The sequence below is a fragment of the Cynara cardunculus genome, assembly GCF_001531365.2.
Source record: "Cynara cardunculus var. scolymus isolate 2C chromosome LG 13, CcrdV1, whole genome shotgun sequence".
Taxonomy (NCBI): domain Eukaryota; kingdom Viridiplantae; phylum Streptophyta; class Magnoliopsida; order Asterales; family Asteraceae; genus Cynara; species Cynara cardunculus.
Genome location: NC_037540.1, coordinates 27,570,421 through 27,590,794, shown reverse-complemented (window position 1 = coordinate 27,590,794; position 20,374 = coordinate 27,570,421). Strand labels below are relative to the sequence as shown.

At 35.3% G+C, this 20,374-nt stretch overlaps 1 protein-coding gene across 1 annotated transcript; it reads left to right on the top strand.

Annotated features, from left to right (window-relative positions):
• The first annotated feature begins 5,420 nt into the window (after nt 1-5,420).
• Nucleotides 5,421-5,825, top strand: LOC112524953. The gene has a single exon (XM_025134896.1). The coding sequence runs from the start codon at nt 5,421-5,423 to the stop codon at nt 5,823-5,825; it is 405 nt and encodes a 134-aa protein (XP_024990664.1).
• The last annotated feature ends 14,549 nt before the right edge of the window (nt 5,826-20,374 follow it).

Sequence of the window (20,374 nt, the reverse complement as noted above, 5' to 3'; positions counted from 1 at the left end):
ATATAACACATGGTATTATTATCATATAACACATGGTATTATTATGCCAAATAAGAATTAGACAATCCCTTTATTAATGAAACATGGACAACATGCTCCAAAATATGATTATCTAATGATGAGATTTGTGGTATACTATACACATAGAGAGAGAGTGCGTTTGGTTCAAATGTTAATCCAAACTATTGTGTTAACTTTGTTAATCATTTTCAACCAATCACAATCCATCTTAGTATTAGGTTCCTAGCCATCTTAGAATCAATGACAAGGGTACATATGTAATTTTCTTTTTTATGTAACTCCTATATCATTAATCAGGGGTTACAAAATCATAAAATCTCATGATTTGTGTTAACTTATTATTAATCTTGTTATTTTTTTAATATTGATTTTCTATCTCTAATGTTTATGAATTTGTGATTGATGGAGGAGACCTGGTAGTAAAGTTTTTGGTATCGTTCAAGTTGACATATACGAAAGATGATGAAGATGTGTGACCATATGAAGACAAATTCACATACGAGAACATTCGTACAACCATATAAATACAACTCAACATATATGAACCATTGTGTCATTTACGAACACAAATTCACATATATGAACATTTGTGTCAATTACGAAAAGAAATTGACCTATATGTACAATTAGTATAAATATGAACATATATTGACCCAAATGAACATACGAAAGATGATGAACATGTGTGACCATATGAACACAAATTCATATATATGAACATTCATACATCCATATGAACACAACTCGACATATATGAACCATTGTGTCAATTACGAACACAAATTGACATATATGAACCCTTGTGTCAATTACGAAAACAAATTGACCTATATGTACAGTTGATATAAATATGAATACATGTTGACACAATGAACATACGAAAGATGATGAACATGTGTGACCATATGAACACAAATTCACATATATGAATATTCGTACAACCATATGAACACAACTCGACATATATGAACCCTTGTGTCAATTACGAACACAAATTGACATATATGAACCCTTGTGTCAAATATAAACACAGATTGACATATATGCACACTTGTGTCGTTTACGACTTTTTTCCATATACACCCTTTTTCACACATGAACAATTCCCATAAATATCGAATATTTGTTCACATATGAACCATTAACAAAAAAAATGTACAAGAATTTGATGTCGGGGATCTTGCTGTTGGTTTTGATTCGATGACGAGATTAATTCCCGGATAGTTACATTGTTATTAATGGGCAGTTACAAAACATCTTATTGTCATTAATGGACGGTTACAAAACATCTCATTGTCATTTATGGACAACTAAAATTTTTTCTCAAAATACCCCTTATAAATATTGTTCACTTATGTTACCTTGTCTATGTGTGCAATTAATTAAACTTTATGTCATGAATGATCTTGCCCACAAATTTCAAAGATCAATGGCCAAGATTGGTTAACAAAGTTAACACAATAAACTTGGTTAACATTTGAACTAACCCTTACATACATACATACATACATACATACATACATACATACATACATACATACATACATATATATATATATATATATATATATCCCTCCTCATGTCTATGGGTGTACATAGGTTGGATAGGGTGAGCTGAAACCATTTGAACAACTCAATCCAACTCGTCAGTTTTAAAAAATCACAACCCCAACCCATTTCATTTCAGTTAAGAGGTCGTCGGGTTAGTGTTTAAATAGGCGACTAAATTTTAATTTAAAACCAAAAATTGGTGGTTGGTACGTAACCATCCAAAAAGAATAAGTCATTTAGAATTATGTTAAACTGTCTAAGCATAAATGTAAATATAAACCAATGAAAATACTTGGAAACCTCAAGTTGGTCATTCGATGTGGTTTTTTGGATTGAGTTGGACATGTTAGTGGGGTTGGTCAGTTTTTGTGCATCCCTAATCATGTCACTAATCCTACCTTTAATGTTCTTTATACCAAACCACACCAAATTGCTCGAGTCACTTATTTTTCATGAAAAAAGCCCTTTTTGGGTTCTTAACTACAAAAAGAGAGGTTGTATACTTTCAACTTATCAACCAGAAGTAACATGAATCATCCACAAAGCCATTAGCTATTGAATAAAAGAAAGGGAAACTTTGTGTCAAGAAAAAAAAATATAAAACCACACAACTTGCTTCCAAGTCAAAAAGAAGTTCAAAAGAACATGGAGAATAAACTAAAAAAGAACAACTGAAGTCGTTGTACAAGTCTTGAATGAACAAAGAGGAAAATGGTAGCTCGAATGGTAGGACGTTTCAAATTCAATTCATTGCAATTAAGAAACATAAGTTGATCAAATATGTAAAGTAATAATTAAGTAGTATGACCCATTTTATCTTTTTGAATGGATTTACCAAAACTTATTATCAAGTCTGCTAGTCTCCAGGAATGAATGAGACTTGTCTAGTTTCTCAAGCTAAAACACCAATTATTTGTTGCTTTCTTTGTAAAGAAAGCCACAAGCCTTAATGAATTACAGACAGATGAACATACAATTAATAGATTTTGATTCTTTAATCAATCATAAACAATCGACGATATGTTGGTCGCTTAAAATTTATGGAAAACTACTTTTTTGTGGCAATAGTACGGGGATCCCACATTTTGTGGATTAGTTCATTCAAAACCATACAGGGCTTTGATCAAGAGACATCTACAGTTTGGGGTCTAAGAAAACTCTTATGGGAATATGGATATCAAAACACTTTTCAACTCAGCAATTGCATATAAGGCTCAAGTGATCATTTCAATATTGTGGAAGAGTTTCCTTTGGGCAGTTCAAACAAATGGTGTTTCTAATTAACATGGATATTATCAACTAACTTAAGAACATAACACTAGTATGTATCTATAAGTCCCCACATATTGCCTCATTGTCAGGATGGTAGGCATCTTGCAGTGATTTCCTTCATCATGATGGCCATATGTAACACCAAGAATTTTGTCAAGTAAAATTCCAAGTTTAATTTATATTTTATCTTCAAAATAGTTTTTACTTAGTATTTTAAAGTTTGGTTATGATTGGGTATCAAGTTCGACAAGAAACACCCAAAACATTCAAAATTAGGCACTTCACGAGCATGAAGGAAGGGCTTAGACAAAGAACATCCAAAACGTTAAAATTTAGGCACTTCACTGATGTATTGGCGTGAAAGTGGGCAAAAACTCAACCTTGGAGATGCTGATTGAAATTTTGGCTAAGTGTGAAATAAGGGGGAGAGAGGCGGGAGCGACCTTGGGTTGCTGTGGTAAAAAAAGGACTTGCCTCCGTCGTTGAGATCTCAAACCCACCATCAGTTTTTTTTTACAATAATTTCTTTTTCTCTCCACCTAATTTGGAGAAAAATAAAGGAAAAGAAACGGAGGAAAAGAAATGGAGAGAAAAATAAAAGAGAGGAAATAATTTTTATATTTGTATTCTTGAAAAGGAAGGAAAAGAAAGAAAATAATTTTTCATGTTCTCGAACAAGGGAAAGGAAAAGAAAATGTCATTTTTCCTGATATGTCATTTATAATTATATCATTTAGAATAAAAGATTGGGTAGTTTTGTAACTTTATTAATTTCTTAAATAATTTTAATTTTTTCCTCCCACATTTGGGAGGAAAGTCTTGAAAAGAAACTACTCATTATTTTCCTTCCCTTTGTTTTCCTTTCTCTCCTAAAGAGTTTCGAGTTTTTTTCCCCACTTTTCTCACCTTCCCCTCCCCTTCCTCTCTCTCCTTAAAAAGTTTCAAGAACACGAGTTTTTCTTCACTTTCCTCACCTTCACTTCCCTTCCTTCATAAAATGAGTTTCAAGAACACAACGTAAATCTCCTATGACGATGCTGTCATTATTTTTGGAGATCACTTGACCCACATCCACCTAAACATCCATCTTGAAATTCTTTTGGCCCCCAAATTCTAGGTTGGGATAACATTAAAGAATCTTGATCTAATCTAAGGTGTTGTTTGTTTTTACCAAAAAAGCTCTTAATACCCTCTGAAGTCTGAATCGGTCAGACCTTAGGGTATTAAGAATGTTTGTTTTTTTTTTTCAATTAAGAGCTTAAAAGCTCTGATTAGGTCTGAATTAATTAGAGTTTACATTTTCACTGAAAACTTGCGTCGCTTACCCGGTTGCTCTCCATTGTTGCGCCTCATTCGATCTCTTCTGTCAAGCTATCATCTTCTACCTCTCGATCCTTGCGTCGCCTACCGTCTTCTACCTCTCGATTTAAGGTATCCATCTCGATATCTCAGCTCTCGATTTTGTTTCTCCTCGCTTGGTTGAGTTCTGTTTTGCCTGATTCATCTATTGTGAAGGTAATCGCATCACCCACGGTTCAAATCCTATAAAGGGGTTTTTGTATTCTTTTCTGTCTTGGTTAATTTCTCGAAACTACTGTGAAAATCCAAGTTCATAGTTCGAAACTACTGGCTTGGTTAACAGTAGAAAAAAGCCTTGCACTCATACCACATTTGAGATTGAGGATTGATTTGTTCATATGCTTTTTCGATCCTAGTATATGTATATAAGTACATATACACACACACACATATATATATATATATATATATATATGATAAAATTAGAAAGAGGTATATATGTATGATGAGTCGTGTCTGATTTAAAGAATGGGTGGGAGTGACAGCAAAGCTTCAAAGGGTGCATTTATGTTCACTGCACAGTACACAATAGCTTAAAGGCAAAGTCAGCCAGCCCACCATTGCCCCCTTCACTGCACAGTACACAGTAGATTAATTATGTATGCATTTGAAACTTGCTATTACATTAGAGCAAACCCAGATCCCATTAGAGCTGCAATTGCTTTCTTGTTATGAAACTTGCTGCAATTGATTAATTATATATGCATTTGAAACTTCCTTGTTTAATCCGGGGAGCTCTTTGGAATTTCTCTAGGGAGTATTGCTATTGGATATCTGAAGGATACAAGCAACAGCCCAAGGGTAGCTGGAAATATATAGGACCCTTTTGTTCACTACTAAACATGTTTCTTTCCAAATGTCAAAAAGTACCTGTAGTCATGTAATGTAGTTTGTTGCAAAAACACACATATCAGAGACTTCTAATAGAAAGAAAGATTGTCAGGACTTGAGAATAACAGATCATAGATGCACACAAGGTTGATTCATACCTATCCCCAAATGCTTCAAAACAGGTAAAAGCATAATGCTCAAAGTCCTCTCTACAAACAGGAGCATAATGTTCACATAGGTAAATCGATTTATGACTTGCTTACATTATCTGGGTGTTCAACCATCCATCATATCTGTCCTCTCTGCAAACAGGAGCATAATTTTATTTATTGTTTTTAGATAAATATTACCTATGTGATGCTGCGTATACAAATACTTGAGGATTTATGGCGCCGTATCGTAATGTTAGATATTGGCTCGGAGATTTTCGTCGTCGACGAGTAATGAACAAGTATGAAAAGTTTAATCATTCTCATGCAAAACTTAGAAATGTTATTRAACGYTCTTATGGCGTCCTGAAAGCACATTTTCCAATATTGAAAAGAATGGCACCATTTACACTTGAGGTTCAAAGAGACGTTGTTATTGCATGTTTTGCGGTTCACAACTTCATATGGAAGGAAGGTTTAAGTGATGAGCTATTTTTTGAGTATGATCAAACCAACGAACAAGGGAACGATGACGAGGATGAGGCTGAAGAGATTCAATCGCATGGGAGTGCCGCTGACCAAACATATATGGCTAGTTCAAGAGAAGAAATTGCAACACAATTAATGCAAAATGAATATTGATTCTAGTTGTTATGAGACTTTATTCATGTTTTTAATTGTGTGTTGAATCAATTGACGTATTTCAATTGAATTTCTGAATGTGTTAAAAATATATGGTAGTTTACAAATGATTTAAATGATTGAATATTTCAGTTAAATTTAATTGAAATGAATTGATTCAGATTTCAGATTTCAGAAGTTTGTCAGTTTACAAAATAGTCTTATTGATTTCAGACTTCAGACGTAAAAACAAACAGTCTGACTGATTCAGATTTCAGATTTCAGACGTAAAAACAAACAGTCTAACTGATTCAGATTTCAGATTTCAGACGTAAAAACAAACAGTCTGACTGATTCAGATTTCAGACTTCAGACTTCAGCACCACCTCTTAAAATTCAGAAGTGAATTCAGACTTCAGACTTCAGACTTCAACACATCTTAAAAAACAAACGCCACCTAAGAGTCTAATTATTGTGGTTAAGAAGTTCATCATCATCTTCTCCATTTCTACTTCCCATTTTAGCTTTGGTTTTAGGGTTTCACTCAAAAACCCATTTGTTAGTTCATCTTTCATTTTGAAAATTTCTATACAAGCCTTTTATGAGATTTTATAATGATTTGAACTACAGGTGATTCTAGGTCATTTTTATGGATTTTTATGGTAAAACTTGAAATTCTTATTTTCCATGAGACTTTTAATTATATGAAGAAATAGAGTTTACTTTAATGCTGGTTCAAGTATTTATTTACATTTATAAAGTAATATGGGGTTGTGTTCATTAATTTACATAAAAGTTATATTTATGTGAAATTTGTCATCATTTGGAATATGACATATATATATATTGAATAACTATTCAAGCTCTCATTATTGAGAACAAGATTTGTACTTATTTGCAGTGGCGAATTCAATACATAGTGATAGGGGTCATAGGCTCCCAACAAACCCACCAATTTTATTTTTTTTAAAAAGGCTATAAAAATTTTTTTGGTAAATTTTCCTATTGTGCATCCAACAAGAATAGGACAAGGCCCCCAACAAGAACAAGGCAAGAGCCCCCAACTTGATATTCTGATTGTTAATTAGTCCATTTGCAACACACATTGACATTTTTGTTCGAAATATAAAATATAAAAATTATACACCTCGATTAATTAGTAAAAAGTCATCTGAAAATCGACCTGAATAAGTTATCTTTATTCGGTTAACTGAACCATTTAAGCCGAAAAGGAAAATTCAAAACTGTTTTCATCCGGATGAATTATTTGGTTTTGAATTATTTTTCTACACGACTACACCCCTAAGTGTGTCCCTACTTTAAAAACTTCTGGATCCGCCACTGCTTATTTAGATCATGATATATCATTTCATTACTTTAGGTCGGAACTGATACATGACTTACATTTCATTTTATTTCTGCATTTAGTAAACCCAAGTAGTATGGTTATTTGTATAAACATGATTATGTCGTAGTTTTGTGTGTCACTGCATTGGATCCATATGCATAATTGTTATACCATCAAGAGAGGAGTTTTGAGGTCCTCTTCTTGATATCATTGGTTTGGAACAAGGGAAGAGTTTTGATGTCTTCACCTTAGAATCTTTGATTTTAGATAGGTTAGAAGTTTTGATGTTCTCACTTCGTAACTTGGGGACCAACTAAACAAGGAGTTTTTGATGTTCTTGCCTTAGCCTCAATAAGAGTAGATGCCAATGCTTAGGGGTATTTCGCTCGTCAACATCTCTATGTGGCTTACTTAGTATTCTGCCACTTGCGGAATCGAGTTTCCCCCGTTAGCGTAAGATATTTTGATTGTTACTATGCTTTCTAGTCTAATGGCTCCCAATTGTCACTATACTTTATTGTAAGTTAACCTCTTCCCCAAGGAGGATAACAATTTTTGTCATCTATTTCTCTTCTAATTATTTCACTTGGGGTAACCGTTTGATCTCACTAGGCGTCAAGTCTAACACTTTGTCTTATTGCTATGTATAACATGTCACAATAGTATCAAGGCCAAAAGCTAGTGACTTAGAGCTTGGAATTCCATTTAGAGGCACAAGTGGGGTAGCGTTTTTGGAAAGCTCGCATCTTTTGAAAGATGGCAACTTGGTGGTTGGTTGTAACCCTGCCAACTTTTGGTGGTTGGTTGTAACCCCTGCCTTAAATCCGGTCCTAATAGGATTACATAGAAGTCTAGAGAGACTCTTATATTCAAACTTTGTATCTGATATCTTGTAACTTTATTGCCATGTTTTGGCAAATACTTTATTTTGGTGTTTGAATGTCGGTTTTTACCAAATTTTACATTATTGCAATTTTCAATTTTTTTTGAGGGTGTTATACCATAAGACTGGTATAGTAAGACATTCAAAAGGGTCATGTATATTGTATCTATGAATATAGTAAATAACAATTGTTTTTTTGCATTTGTAAAATCTACAACATTTATTTTAAGTTCTAGAACAAATATTTCATCTTCACTTGAAAAGCATAAACATACATACTTATTGTTAAAAATATTTATTTGAGATGTGCGAAAATAATGATAAAAAATGTTTTATTTTTATTACCTTCACTTAGGGGTATAAACAAGACGAGATAAGTCGTGAGATACTCCAGATCGGTTAAAACTAGACTCAAATAAGTTCGAGTCGGCATACTAACGAGTGAATCCGAGCTATCGGATATTGGATTCGATAAGCATGTAAAGTACTCAATTTTTTTACATATAATTAGTTTCAAGATAAAATTTGTAATAATGCAAATAAATTGTTAATTAAAAAAATTCAATTAACTTAAAGCGCTTCACACATGAAAATTTTCAAGAACGATATTTACGACGAATATAATAACAACCAAGGACCAAAAGATCAAAAAATAAATTTTGACAAATTTTTTTTGTCAAATTAACAATCTTTTTTAAATATATTTATATTATTTATTTATCAATATATGAATAGATAATGTTTATTTATAATTTTAAAAGGTCAGTTAAAAGTGAGATGGTGAATGAGGGATTGAGGTGATCCCATATAGGTGGGTATAAGAAAAAAAGGAGGGGTTTTTATAAAAGAAAAAAAGGAGGGGTTTTTATATAAAAAGGGGAGAGAAGGTTTTGGAAAACATATTTGTTTGGACTTGACAACCTCTGCTGCACCTGGGAAGCGCATCTAAACAATACAAGGCAACTGACAAACTACTCAATCAAAAGTTGGTCAACACTCTTGTAACACCCCCGTGCCGCGTGATTAAAGACGGAAGATGCCACAATTGGTTCTAAAAAAATACAATTCAACGCATTTTTTGGTCCCGAATGAGATGACAATAAACAAGAAGTAATTAAAGAGGGGGATTGAATACAATTACACAATTTTTTTTTCAACTTTTTAATTCTTATTGATGTATATCAAGAATTAACACACATAAATACAATATAGGTTGTTGCAGAAGTAGGAAAGATAATCTAACCTAAACAATCTTACAACAATATGAACTTACAAGAACAACACAGAGAGCACTTGCAAGAAAATAAAGAACACTAAGACTTTCTTCACACACAGAAGACTAGGGGAGAAGAAGAAGAAAGTCGATTGCCTTGAGAACGTACTTAGAAATCTTTCAAGGAAATATTTATTGCATGGGAGATGCATCCTGCCTTTTATACTACCTTCAACATTAAATGCATAAGGACACTCGTCACCTAGGATAAAAAGGCAGGGGTTGACTTGATCATTGTCGATATCTCATTTATATCGTACACCGCATGCATACAACACTATTCATGCAGAGACAAACTTTTGTAGAGATATGGTCTGTCTGTAAGGAAATCTTCTTTGGATGGATTAGTAGCTTCAAATAGCTACTTAAAAATCTTCGGTGCATGAAGATCTTCCTTCAATCATCTTGTAGCTTCAAAATATTTTCAATCTTCAAATCAGCTACTCTAGAGTCTTGGTGTGTAATTTAGACAGTTGATCCACAGTACCGCACTGGTAACCTTCTCTCTTCACATCGGCTAGTCTTTGATTTTGCCAATGGCTTTAAGTATGTACTAGGATACCAATGTACAAAGAAACCGATAACTACTAAAAGGTTGTTTGGCAATTGCTGAATGGTTTGGTGCTGAATGGTTAAGTGGTCAAAATGATTAAGAGGCTCTTATGATATAATGCAAAATGAAATATAATTGTTCGGTAATTGTTTACAATGGAATTAGGGTGCTGAATGATTGAGGGAGGCCCATGATACAAAATCATTCAGAGGGTTTTAGAACCATTAAGATAGACTTTTTTTTTGCTAAACAAGATTCACTTTTTAACGATACTGAAACTGCCTCTTAATGGAACTATTAAGAAGTAAAAAAACAATCCCTAAGTGTTAATAGGTGACCGCAGTGGATCATCACCAAATCATAGGTGGCCCAACAATCTCCCCATATTTGATGATAACACAAACACTTAGAAAGAAAGAAATACAAGACACACAAACTCTAAAATTCTTTGAGAATAAGAACTTATAAATTTGATGACCCATGTATATATTCTTTTTGGGTTATTTTTTTTAAACTGTAAACGTATATACACAACAAATAATGAATCAAAGAGCAACAAATAAGGAAGAATTTTTTTAAGTAAATACTGAAATATAAATTGCATCTATACTAAGACAATGAATTTAAATACTTACATCGAATAAAATGGTTCAAGAAGAAGAAGTCACATAGATAGATCAGCTAGCAGTCATCATTTACTTCCATAACATCTATATATGTGGCTGCAAGAGCATCTATTTTCTTCAATTCATCCAAAATCAAGGTATAGAAGACTCTTTGGCTACACCAATTTTAATGATACTAAGTATCACACAAATTAGCAAATAATCAGCTATTGGTATCTCAGAAGCTCGAAAAAATCAAAGGCAACTACTTGCGTCCCAAAAGAAGATTCCATGCTCAGGTGTGGACAATATAGTTCCTTCTAGATGACAGTCATTAGTAGGAAGAGTAAGATCAAGATGTGAGACATCGGGGACCTTACCTTCTTTTGACATCTTCTAAATTAGAGAATCTTGCTTCTTGACAGATTGAGAGGTAGAAGCAGATTTGGATGAGCCAGCTTTATTCAACAGTAATTTAATAGAAGAAAGTTGTGGAGGGGAAGACAGCTTGAAGTGCTTCTTGATCATTTGTATCTTTTTCAGGTGACGATACAAATGATCCAAGAAAAACTCTCCATACATGCTTCTGTTCTTCTTGAGAAACTTTATTGTTTCCATCCACTCAGATAGACCATAAGCATTTATCCAAGACAGGTTTTCGGTTCTCACTATTCCGTTTGCTCGACCAATTATCAGATAAATCTAATTCGAATCATAAGTCAAAAATTGAGGACCTTTGATTCTAGCACTGGTAATTCGGGTAGCAATATATCGATGGAGAATTGAATCATTGAACCATCTTATTCTTTTCTCTTTGGTCTCTTTAGTTTTCGATCGTTAGACCAAAGAGTGAGACATGTTGGCTTCATTAAGTTGCTTTTGAAGAGAAATTGATATGGCCGCATCTCAGCTGAAATGCCTAATAGATGAAGATCAGTTTCAAGAGGAGCTAGAGCTTTAAGCATAAGTTTGTCTTTTGACGAGGCTTCAGTCTGATTCTTTACAAGTTTAGTTGTTTTAGCTTTACCAACTTCTTCATCAAATGTCATGGGTGTCTTTCCTTCTCGATCATGTCCCAAAAAAAAGCAATAATACAAACCTGAAAAAAAGTAATACCAACCTCACAACAAATGACCTGTTGATGCTGCCCTTCAACAGATACTGTATGCTCAGAACTCGGCTTATCCCCCTCAACAAATATTGCAACTATGTCATGATCAGGAAGCTCCCTCTCAATAGGACCATCAATGTCTAAGTCATCATCCGATGAGAAAGAAGAGGTAGATGATGAGTCCTTCTCGTTGTCACTAGTAGCATGATTAACTGTCTTCTCTCCCTCAGTGGGAACAAGGGAAGGCATAGAAGCATCAACTGGCGTTCCTCCGCAGTAAGAATGGAGGAAGGTATAAAAGTAGTAACATGAAAAGAGGGGGTAAGCGGAGCACCATGGCATATAGTAAACAAGAAACAATGCGATGAAGATTGCCCAGTAGACTAGAATCAGACTGAACCCTGCAACTAACCTCAGTCAATAAATCTCTGTTCGACTCTGTGAACTGATTAGTACCCAAGTCGATAGAAACTTCAGGAGGATCCCGTTCTAAATTCCTCTTGGATATCTGAGTTTGTGCATCAACCTTAGAGTGCAAATCGGTAAGAGACTAAAGAATGACCTGATTTGTGTCAGTCTGAGAGTCTAAGAGGGCATGAAGATCTGCTATGTCCCATAAGTTACTGGACTAAGAATCTGAGAGAATATTTAGACGAGCACTAATTGAATCAAATTTTTCTCCAAGTGCTATAATAATACTTCCATAAGCATGTATGTCTGCATGTTGTCGACTAATCTCGGTAGTAAGCCTAGATGCAACAGTGTCCAATCTGCCAGATAGATCAGTATAGAGAGAGGCTTGCTGAGAGAGAACCAACTAACACTAAGAAGAGAATCCTTGAAACATGTCTACCACCTCATTAGGTAGAGCATATAATACATCGGGAGGAGAAGGGGCAGTGAATTGAAAGCCCGACTGAGGTATGGGCCCTACAGAAGAATCAGGAGCAGGAGTATGCGAGCAAGATTTAATTAGGCTTGTTAGCCTATCCTGAGAAGGAGCTGCAACACTCTCGATACCATCGGTGCCCCGAAAGTCACCGATTGGAATATCACCGACGTCATCCGAAGGCTAGATGCCTGTATTAACAATACGGCGGGAGGGTCGGTATCTGTATCAGCAACACTAGCATGAGGCTCAGTGTCTGTATCATCAATGCCTGCGAGAGGCGGGATGTGGATTACCACAACAGTAGAGGTAGTAGGCTGGTAAGGTCACCACCCACATCCATAAGCAGATAGTGAAGAAAATAGATGTCATCATTAGTCGTAGCTCATTGGTCATCCATTTGTGCAAGATCAACGAGATCGTCGATCCCGGGTGATAGGTCGTGAAGGAGAAGAAGGACCTCGGAAAGGGGAGGTATCCGAGTCATCACCAAGGTCGTGTAGAAACACCAAGGTAGAGTGATGTGGGATCTTCGATTGTACAACATTGTCCTGTTGGGAGGACACTGAGGAGCTGAGAGTGCAAAACAAATGTCCTAGGCTCAGTAGGACCAACTTCAACAACCTTGGACTGTTGATAGTCCTTGGTTGGAGATGTGTTTTTAGCCTTTTAGGCTTCTTGGTCTTCTTAGAGGAAGATCCAAGAGTGGATTATCTAGAGTGTCTTCGCTTTATTTAAGAGGGGTGAGAGGCAAGGTGAGACTCCCAAGGCGCCTTCAGAGTCATAGCCTCAAAAGCAGATGCGAAGGATGAGGGGAGAAAGCTATCTGCCAGCCGTCTCCTGACTGAAGAAGTGGCCTCTTTAGAGGCAGTAGCTGAAGAAGAAAGAAAATGGCCCACCAACTTGGAGGAGTGGGTGATCGGTGCAACATGAGGATAGGCCCCATCTGCTATGGTCACCGAGTACCCTCCCTAAACTGGATAGGTAGAGGTGACAAAACAAACCATACCTAAGGGAAGAGAAAGATCAGTAGACAAAGATGCCTTCTTTAAAGTCTGAAAGTCGACTTGAGAAACTTTGAGGTCATAGACATTATCAACATCGGCTTGCAGATGTGACCCAAGTTTATCAGCAATCATCATTGACAAGAATCTGATAAATGGAACGGTAGAACTCTTGGAACTACCCATCTTCTTTACTAACTCCCCAAAAAAATAACCAGCAAAGTCAAATATGAGTGCATTAGCAAGTTGGGTGACTGAAGTAGGGGACTGATCCATGCAGTCTTGAAGCTCAAACATTGTATAACATGTGAGAAGAAGAAGTTCCAAATACCACCCTTGTTCTTACGATAGAGAATTCCTTGACTTTTGACATTAGGGTCTTGTACATAGCCTACAACAGAAGCCACAATATGAAGATCATCAATGTAAACAATGTCATCACAAGAAGAGTGTGGAAAAGTCCAATACTCATCTCATATCATGAATAGTAAATGACACATCCTTGGTAGATAAAACAGAAACATGCATTGTCGTGGTAGTGTCATCATACACACAGATAGCCCAAAAATTTCCTAAAAGAAACTTGCTCATCTTAGGAGATGAGATTAAAGCTTTGTTGAGAAGGCACTTATGTAAGAATTTGGTGATGATGTAGAAGTCCGAATACTTCTCGTTATGATCCAATAATGTCACATAGTTGCATGGTGAAATGGTAACACCATCAACAATGAGAGAGACTGATTTCACGTTCTTTGAAGCTTTGATAGGATTGCACCTTTGGAAGCCAAGGTTGATCTTCAAAACACACAATAGAAGTTCACACATTAGTTTGGAGGAGTATGGTTTGAGTAGGTGAGGAAAGGGAGAAGGGAGAAAAGTATATATATCTGGAGGGTGAAATGCTAAAGATGGTAAGGTTACACTCTATCTATACTATATTATAAAGCATTTGACAAAAACTCTTAAAAACCACTTTTTATGCGTAAAGTACTGTTTATTAATGCATATTACTTAGAACTCAAGATTGCAAGTAAATTGTGTGTAAATACAACTTATTAAAGCTTCATGTTTAAATTCGTGTAACTAACTGCAGATAAACATAATCAAATAGAGAATAAACATCTCATTTTAAATATAAAAAATTTAATATATAATCAGGATAGTTATTAAGTCTAACAGAATACTTAATTATTATATTTATAAAAAGAATATATTATTAAACCTAAATTAAGTTACTTTGTTACGATAATTTAAATTATAATAAAAAAATTGAATTAAAAAAAATACATAAATAAGAATTTTAAAATAGTTAATCTGATACTAATATTAATATAACTTTTGTAAATTTTAATATATTTTTTACAAATTTTATTTGATATTTTCAAATTTATATTTATTCAAAAATAAAATATTATTGCTTTCTCAAAACTAAATAAAATCGTATTATATCGACATAGATAAAAAAATAAATAAAACGAAACATTGAACTCGAAATGTGTCTCGATGCAATGCACGAGTACCTTTCTAGTATATCAAAAAGGAGTTGGACAGAGGTAACCCATTGTGTCAACCAAATTGACAACCAAGTCTTGTCAAAAGATATTGCACAAAGTAGTACAAAGGTGTAGGTAATTGAAGGGTAAGGAACGAAGTTGGTGTTGGGAATAAAAAAATAAGTAGAGTAGGCCGATTGGGGGGTGGGTGGGGGTTAGAAATCAGTGAGTGGGTAAGGGAATTGGGAAGAGATGAGAGGAAGGAGGCCGAATGCGGAGATCGTCTTGAGATGGTAGGGAGTTTTACGCTTAGCTTATGAGAGGGATTTGGTGAGAGGTTGAAATCGGTGGGTAAGGAGGGGGGTCGAGCGACAGGGGAGAAAATGGGTTAGAGTTATTAATGTATCAGTTTGAGGGAGGATGTGAAAGAGGGAGAGAGAGATCAACGAGGAGAGATGGTTACAGTTCATGGGCGACGCACACATACGGTAGCAGGCAGTGAGGGTTTAGGGTGTAAGACCGAAGAGGATATTGGTTTGATTGGGGAGGCAGTGAGAGAGGTTAATATAGGTGAGAAGAAGAGGATTCAGGTTGGGGGGACACCTAACAGGGGTTAGGTGAGTGAAGAGAGGGTTCAGTGAGTTAGAATTAGGTTAGTTAGTGGGTGGGAATTCGGTGAGTGGAGGAGTGGACCGAATTATGTTTGGCGAGTGGAGAGGCCGAGTGTTTTAATGTGATGAATGCGGTGAAGGGTTGATAGAGGTGAGCATAGAGAGATAATTGAGCTGGGAGATAGGTGGTCGGTGAGGGGGGGGAACTCGCCGAAATTAAGAAAGAAAAAGAGTTGTGTGTGATTGAGAATCAGTTTAGAGTGGCCGAAAAAATTGCAAAAATAAAATAAGTTTCCAAAACAAATAGGAAGAAAAAAACTAACTTCAAAAAAATCAAAAACACTTAATTTTAGAAAAAAAAATTATTTTAAAATTTCCAATTTTTTAACGGTTTGTTGAAAAAAAAATTAATAAGAAATCACTGATTGGAATTTATCTTTTTTAAAATAAAAATCAGTGAGTAGGTTTATTATTATTTTTTTTTGAAATAAAAACTGGTGAGACCAAAATTGTCTTTTTTTGTATTTTTTTTTTATTTTAAGGTTTGGTGAGTCCAAAATTGTTTTTTTAAACTTAAAAAAATTAAAACCACTTATTTTTAAACAATATAAAACTAATTTACATAGTGACTTTTTAGAGAGAAATTAGAAACTGATTTTCAAGAAAAATTAAACGAGTTTAAAATGCATCATTTTCAAAAATCAACATCTGTAAAGAACAACTCACACAAAGTCTGACACAAACTATTTTGAAAATGTTAATGACAACATAAAATTTTATAGAGGACACACAAACCACTAAGATCAGCAGTGAATACTCAAAATTTCAATTGTCAACATTTAGCATTCTCAACTCACTGATTAGAAAATTAAATCTAGCTTCATTAAGAGGCTTGGTAAATAACTCAGAGAGTTGATAGTCTGTGGGAATAAAATAAAGTTCAATATCACCTTCCATCACATGATATCTGATAAAGTGATACCGAATATCAATGTGCTTTGTACGAGAGTGAAGAACTGGATTGTTGGCGATAGCAACGACACTTGAATTGTCACACAAAATAGGAGTTTCTGAGAACAAATGATCATAATCAGCTAACTGATTTTTCATCCATAAGACTCGTGCATAGCAGCTACCTGCAGCAACATATTCAACTTCATCTATTGAGCTGGACACAGAATGTTGCTTCTTGCTAGTCCAACTTACTAACTTTCCACCCAACAACTGGCAGCTACCAGTTGTACTCTTTCTATCAACTTTACAGCCTGTATAATCATAATATGAAAAACCGGTTAGATCAAAACCTGAGTCTTTGGGATACCAAAGACCCAAATTGGGAGTACCATTCAGGTACCTGAAAATGCGTTTAACAGCTGCCCTTTGGATTAGTTTGGTATCTTGCACAAAGACATGTGAAGAAAATGATATTTGGTCGGTTAGTAGTAAGATAGAGTAAATAGCCGATCATTCCCCTATAACTAGTCATATTTACCGATTTGCCATTGGGGTTTTCATGGATGAACACTCAGAGAAGTAAAATTTCTTTAAAAGATCTTTGACATATTTACTTTGATTTATAAAGATTCCTTTGTTGTTTTGCTTGACTTGCAAACCCAAGAAAAATGTGAGTTCACCCATCATACTCATTTCCTATTTACTTTGCATAAGTTTTGAAAACTTTCTACACATAAATTCTTTAGTGGCACCGAATATCATATCATCCACATAAATTTGTACAAGAATGACATGACCTTTATGTTTCCTAAGAAAGAGGGTGTTGTTATTACCACGAGAGAAATCATTTTCCAAAAGAAAAGTAGAGAGATTGTCATATCATGCACGAGGAGTTTGTTTAAGACCATACAAGACCTTGTCTAACTTATAGACATACCCTGGATGTTTAGGATCCTCAAAGCCTGGAGGTTGCTTCACATAGACTTCTTCAGTAAGTTTGCCATTTAGGAAATCATTTTTTACATCTATTTGGAAAACTCTGAAGTCCTTGTATGCAACATAGGCAAGGAAGATTCAGATATCTTCCAACATTGCTATCGGAGCAATTGTCTCATCATAATCAATGCCTTCCTCTTGCCTGTATCATAATGAATAGGGCCTTGTTTTGAGTCATCGTTTCATTCTCATCCATTTCATTTTTGAAGACCCACTTTGTGTTAATAATTGGTTTGTTAGTTGGTCGTGGAACTAGTCTCCAAACTTTGTTATGCGCGAACCGTAACAATCTTCTTGCATGGATCTGATCCATCTAGGATCATCAAGTGCTTCTTCAATCTTTTTAGGCTCGATGAGAGACATAAAATTGACAAACAAATAGATATTACTAGCATCGCGACGTGTTTGGACACCTACTTGCTAATCACCAATAATTTGCTCCACTGGGTGATCTCTAGTCCAATTAGTGGCAGGAGGAAGAAGAATAGAAGTAGAGGCACCATCAACATTCATCAAAGAATTGGAATAAACGACTACTGAGGTTGGGTTATCGATGTCCCTAGTAGAAGAAATAGGAACATCAATACCAGTTGAGGGTTCCACATAGAAGAGAGGTAGCTGATTGACCGGTTCTTTTACATGACTGATTGATGGTATATTCATATTGAATGATATATTTTCATTCTCGTCTTCCTTAACAAGTGAAACATCATCTCCATTAGATTGTGGAGGTCCACCAATTGGAGTTAAATTCTCAAAGGAGTGAGATTTCAACCACTAGTTAAGCTCAATATCATCACTTTGAAATGATGATGTTGTAGGCACCAATCCAGACTCATCAAATCTGACATTGATAGATTCATCTCTACACTGACGACGCATATTGTACACCCGATAGGCTTTAGAGAAGAGAGAGTATCTAACAAAGATGTGTTCATTAGATTTTGGATCAAACTTTCCTATTAGATTTTGGATCAAACTTTCCTAACTGGTCTTTATGATTAAGAATGTAGCATGCACTTCCAAACACATGAAGAAAGTTGATATTTGGTTTTCTACCATGGAACACTTCATAAGCAGACTTATTGTGTCTTTTCACAATTATAGACCTATTTTGAGTAAATCAAGCAATATTGATAGCTTCAGCCCAAAAGTAGGTTCGAAGACTTGCTTCACTTAGCATTGAACGTGCAGCTTCACGTAGTGTACAATTTCTCCTTTCAACAACTCCGTGCAGCTTCACGTAGTGTACAATTTCTCCTTTCAACAACTCCGTTTTGCTGTGGATTCCGACCTGTTGAGAAATTTTGAGAAATACCTTTGTCATCAAAGAAGCTTTCAGAACATTGTTTTTGAATTCAATGTTGTTGTCACTTCAACATAATAGGACAAGTTGACTATTCAAGACTTCCGTCCGTTTCACAAAGTTGATAATTTCTTCGGCTGCATACTCTTGTGTTGAAGAAAAAAGACCCAAGTATATCTTAAGTACTCATCAACAATAACAATAGTATACCATTTTCCACCCAATCTTTGAATGTTCACAAGACCACATAGATCCATGTGAAGCATATGCAAAGGAACATAAATAGAAGAACATGTCTTGGACTTAAAACTTGCTTTCGTTTGCTTGCCTTTTCCACAAGCAGCACACAACTTCTCTTTGACATATGATATCTTAGGAAGTCCAATAACCAGATCTTTGCTAGAAAGATTGTTGATGGTCTTGAAGTTGAGATGGGACAACCTTTTATGCCATAACCAATTTTGATTAGCAGTAGCCTCAGAGTAGAAACAGATGTTGGCATCAGTAGTGCTAGGTGATTCCATGTCGAACATATAGAAATCATCCTTTCGATTACAGGTTAGTACCTTCTTGCCAGAAGAATCAAGAATAGTACACTGGTTTTCTTCAAATTTTTACATTGAAGTTGAGATCACATAATTGACTAATACTTAGCAGATTATGCTTCAGTCCATGCACATACGCTCCTCAGGTTAAGGTAACCGAGGCATTAGGGAAAACACCATATCCTTTAGTATTACCTCTGGCATTATCTCTAAAGGTTACGTGTTGGTCCCGTAAGGGTCTACAAGAATAGAAACAGTTTGTAGAAGGGGGGGGGGATGAATACAAACACAGTATTTTCAAATTTAAAATATATATTGATAGAGAAGATCAATACAGATTTTACAAGACTGTTTGCTGAAAGATAAGGTAATGAAAACCTATCTAAATAATCTTTGGTTACACACAGAGCTTTAGCAAATACAAGAAAAGAAATTGCTAAAAAGAAAGATCCTTTACTTAAGCTAGAAGATGCTTGAAGTAAGAATAAGGTTAGAGAGAGATGCGTGCTCTCTGCATGGAGAATAAACACTTCTATTTATACCCAGTGCAGTAAATGATCATTTAATGCAATATGGTAGGTTTAGAGTGCGTGTCAAACCTTAAGATGAAGGCTTGTCCTTTGCTACAGTGAATAGTACAAAAACACTATTCTTGAGCAGACATCATTGCCTAAAGTTGGTGGACAAAGAGTCGACTAATCGGCTCCGTACCGTACTAACTTTTGTAAGGGTATGGGTTTGTCCTTTGTGTGCATAAGGACAAAACAAAAACAATCGTGCTAAGCAAGCTTCCTTTGATCGCTGAATGTTGGAATGACCTGGAGGTCTCATCATCATTCGCTGAAGCTAGAGCAGTCTTCACACATGTATAGACAGGCTTGTAATCACTGAATACCGCTTCAGATCACGTACTCGCCAGTCTCTAATCTTCAGTTTCAGTCTTCGACATTTGCAGAAGGTTCTTTGGTGTGAGTGTTGTCTTCTTGAAGTATTGCTGTC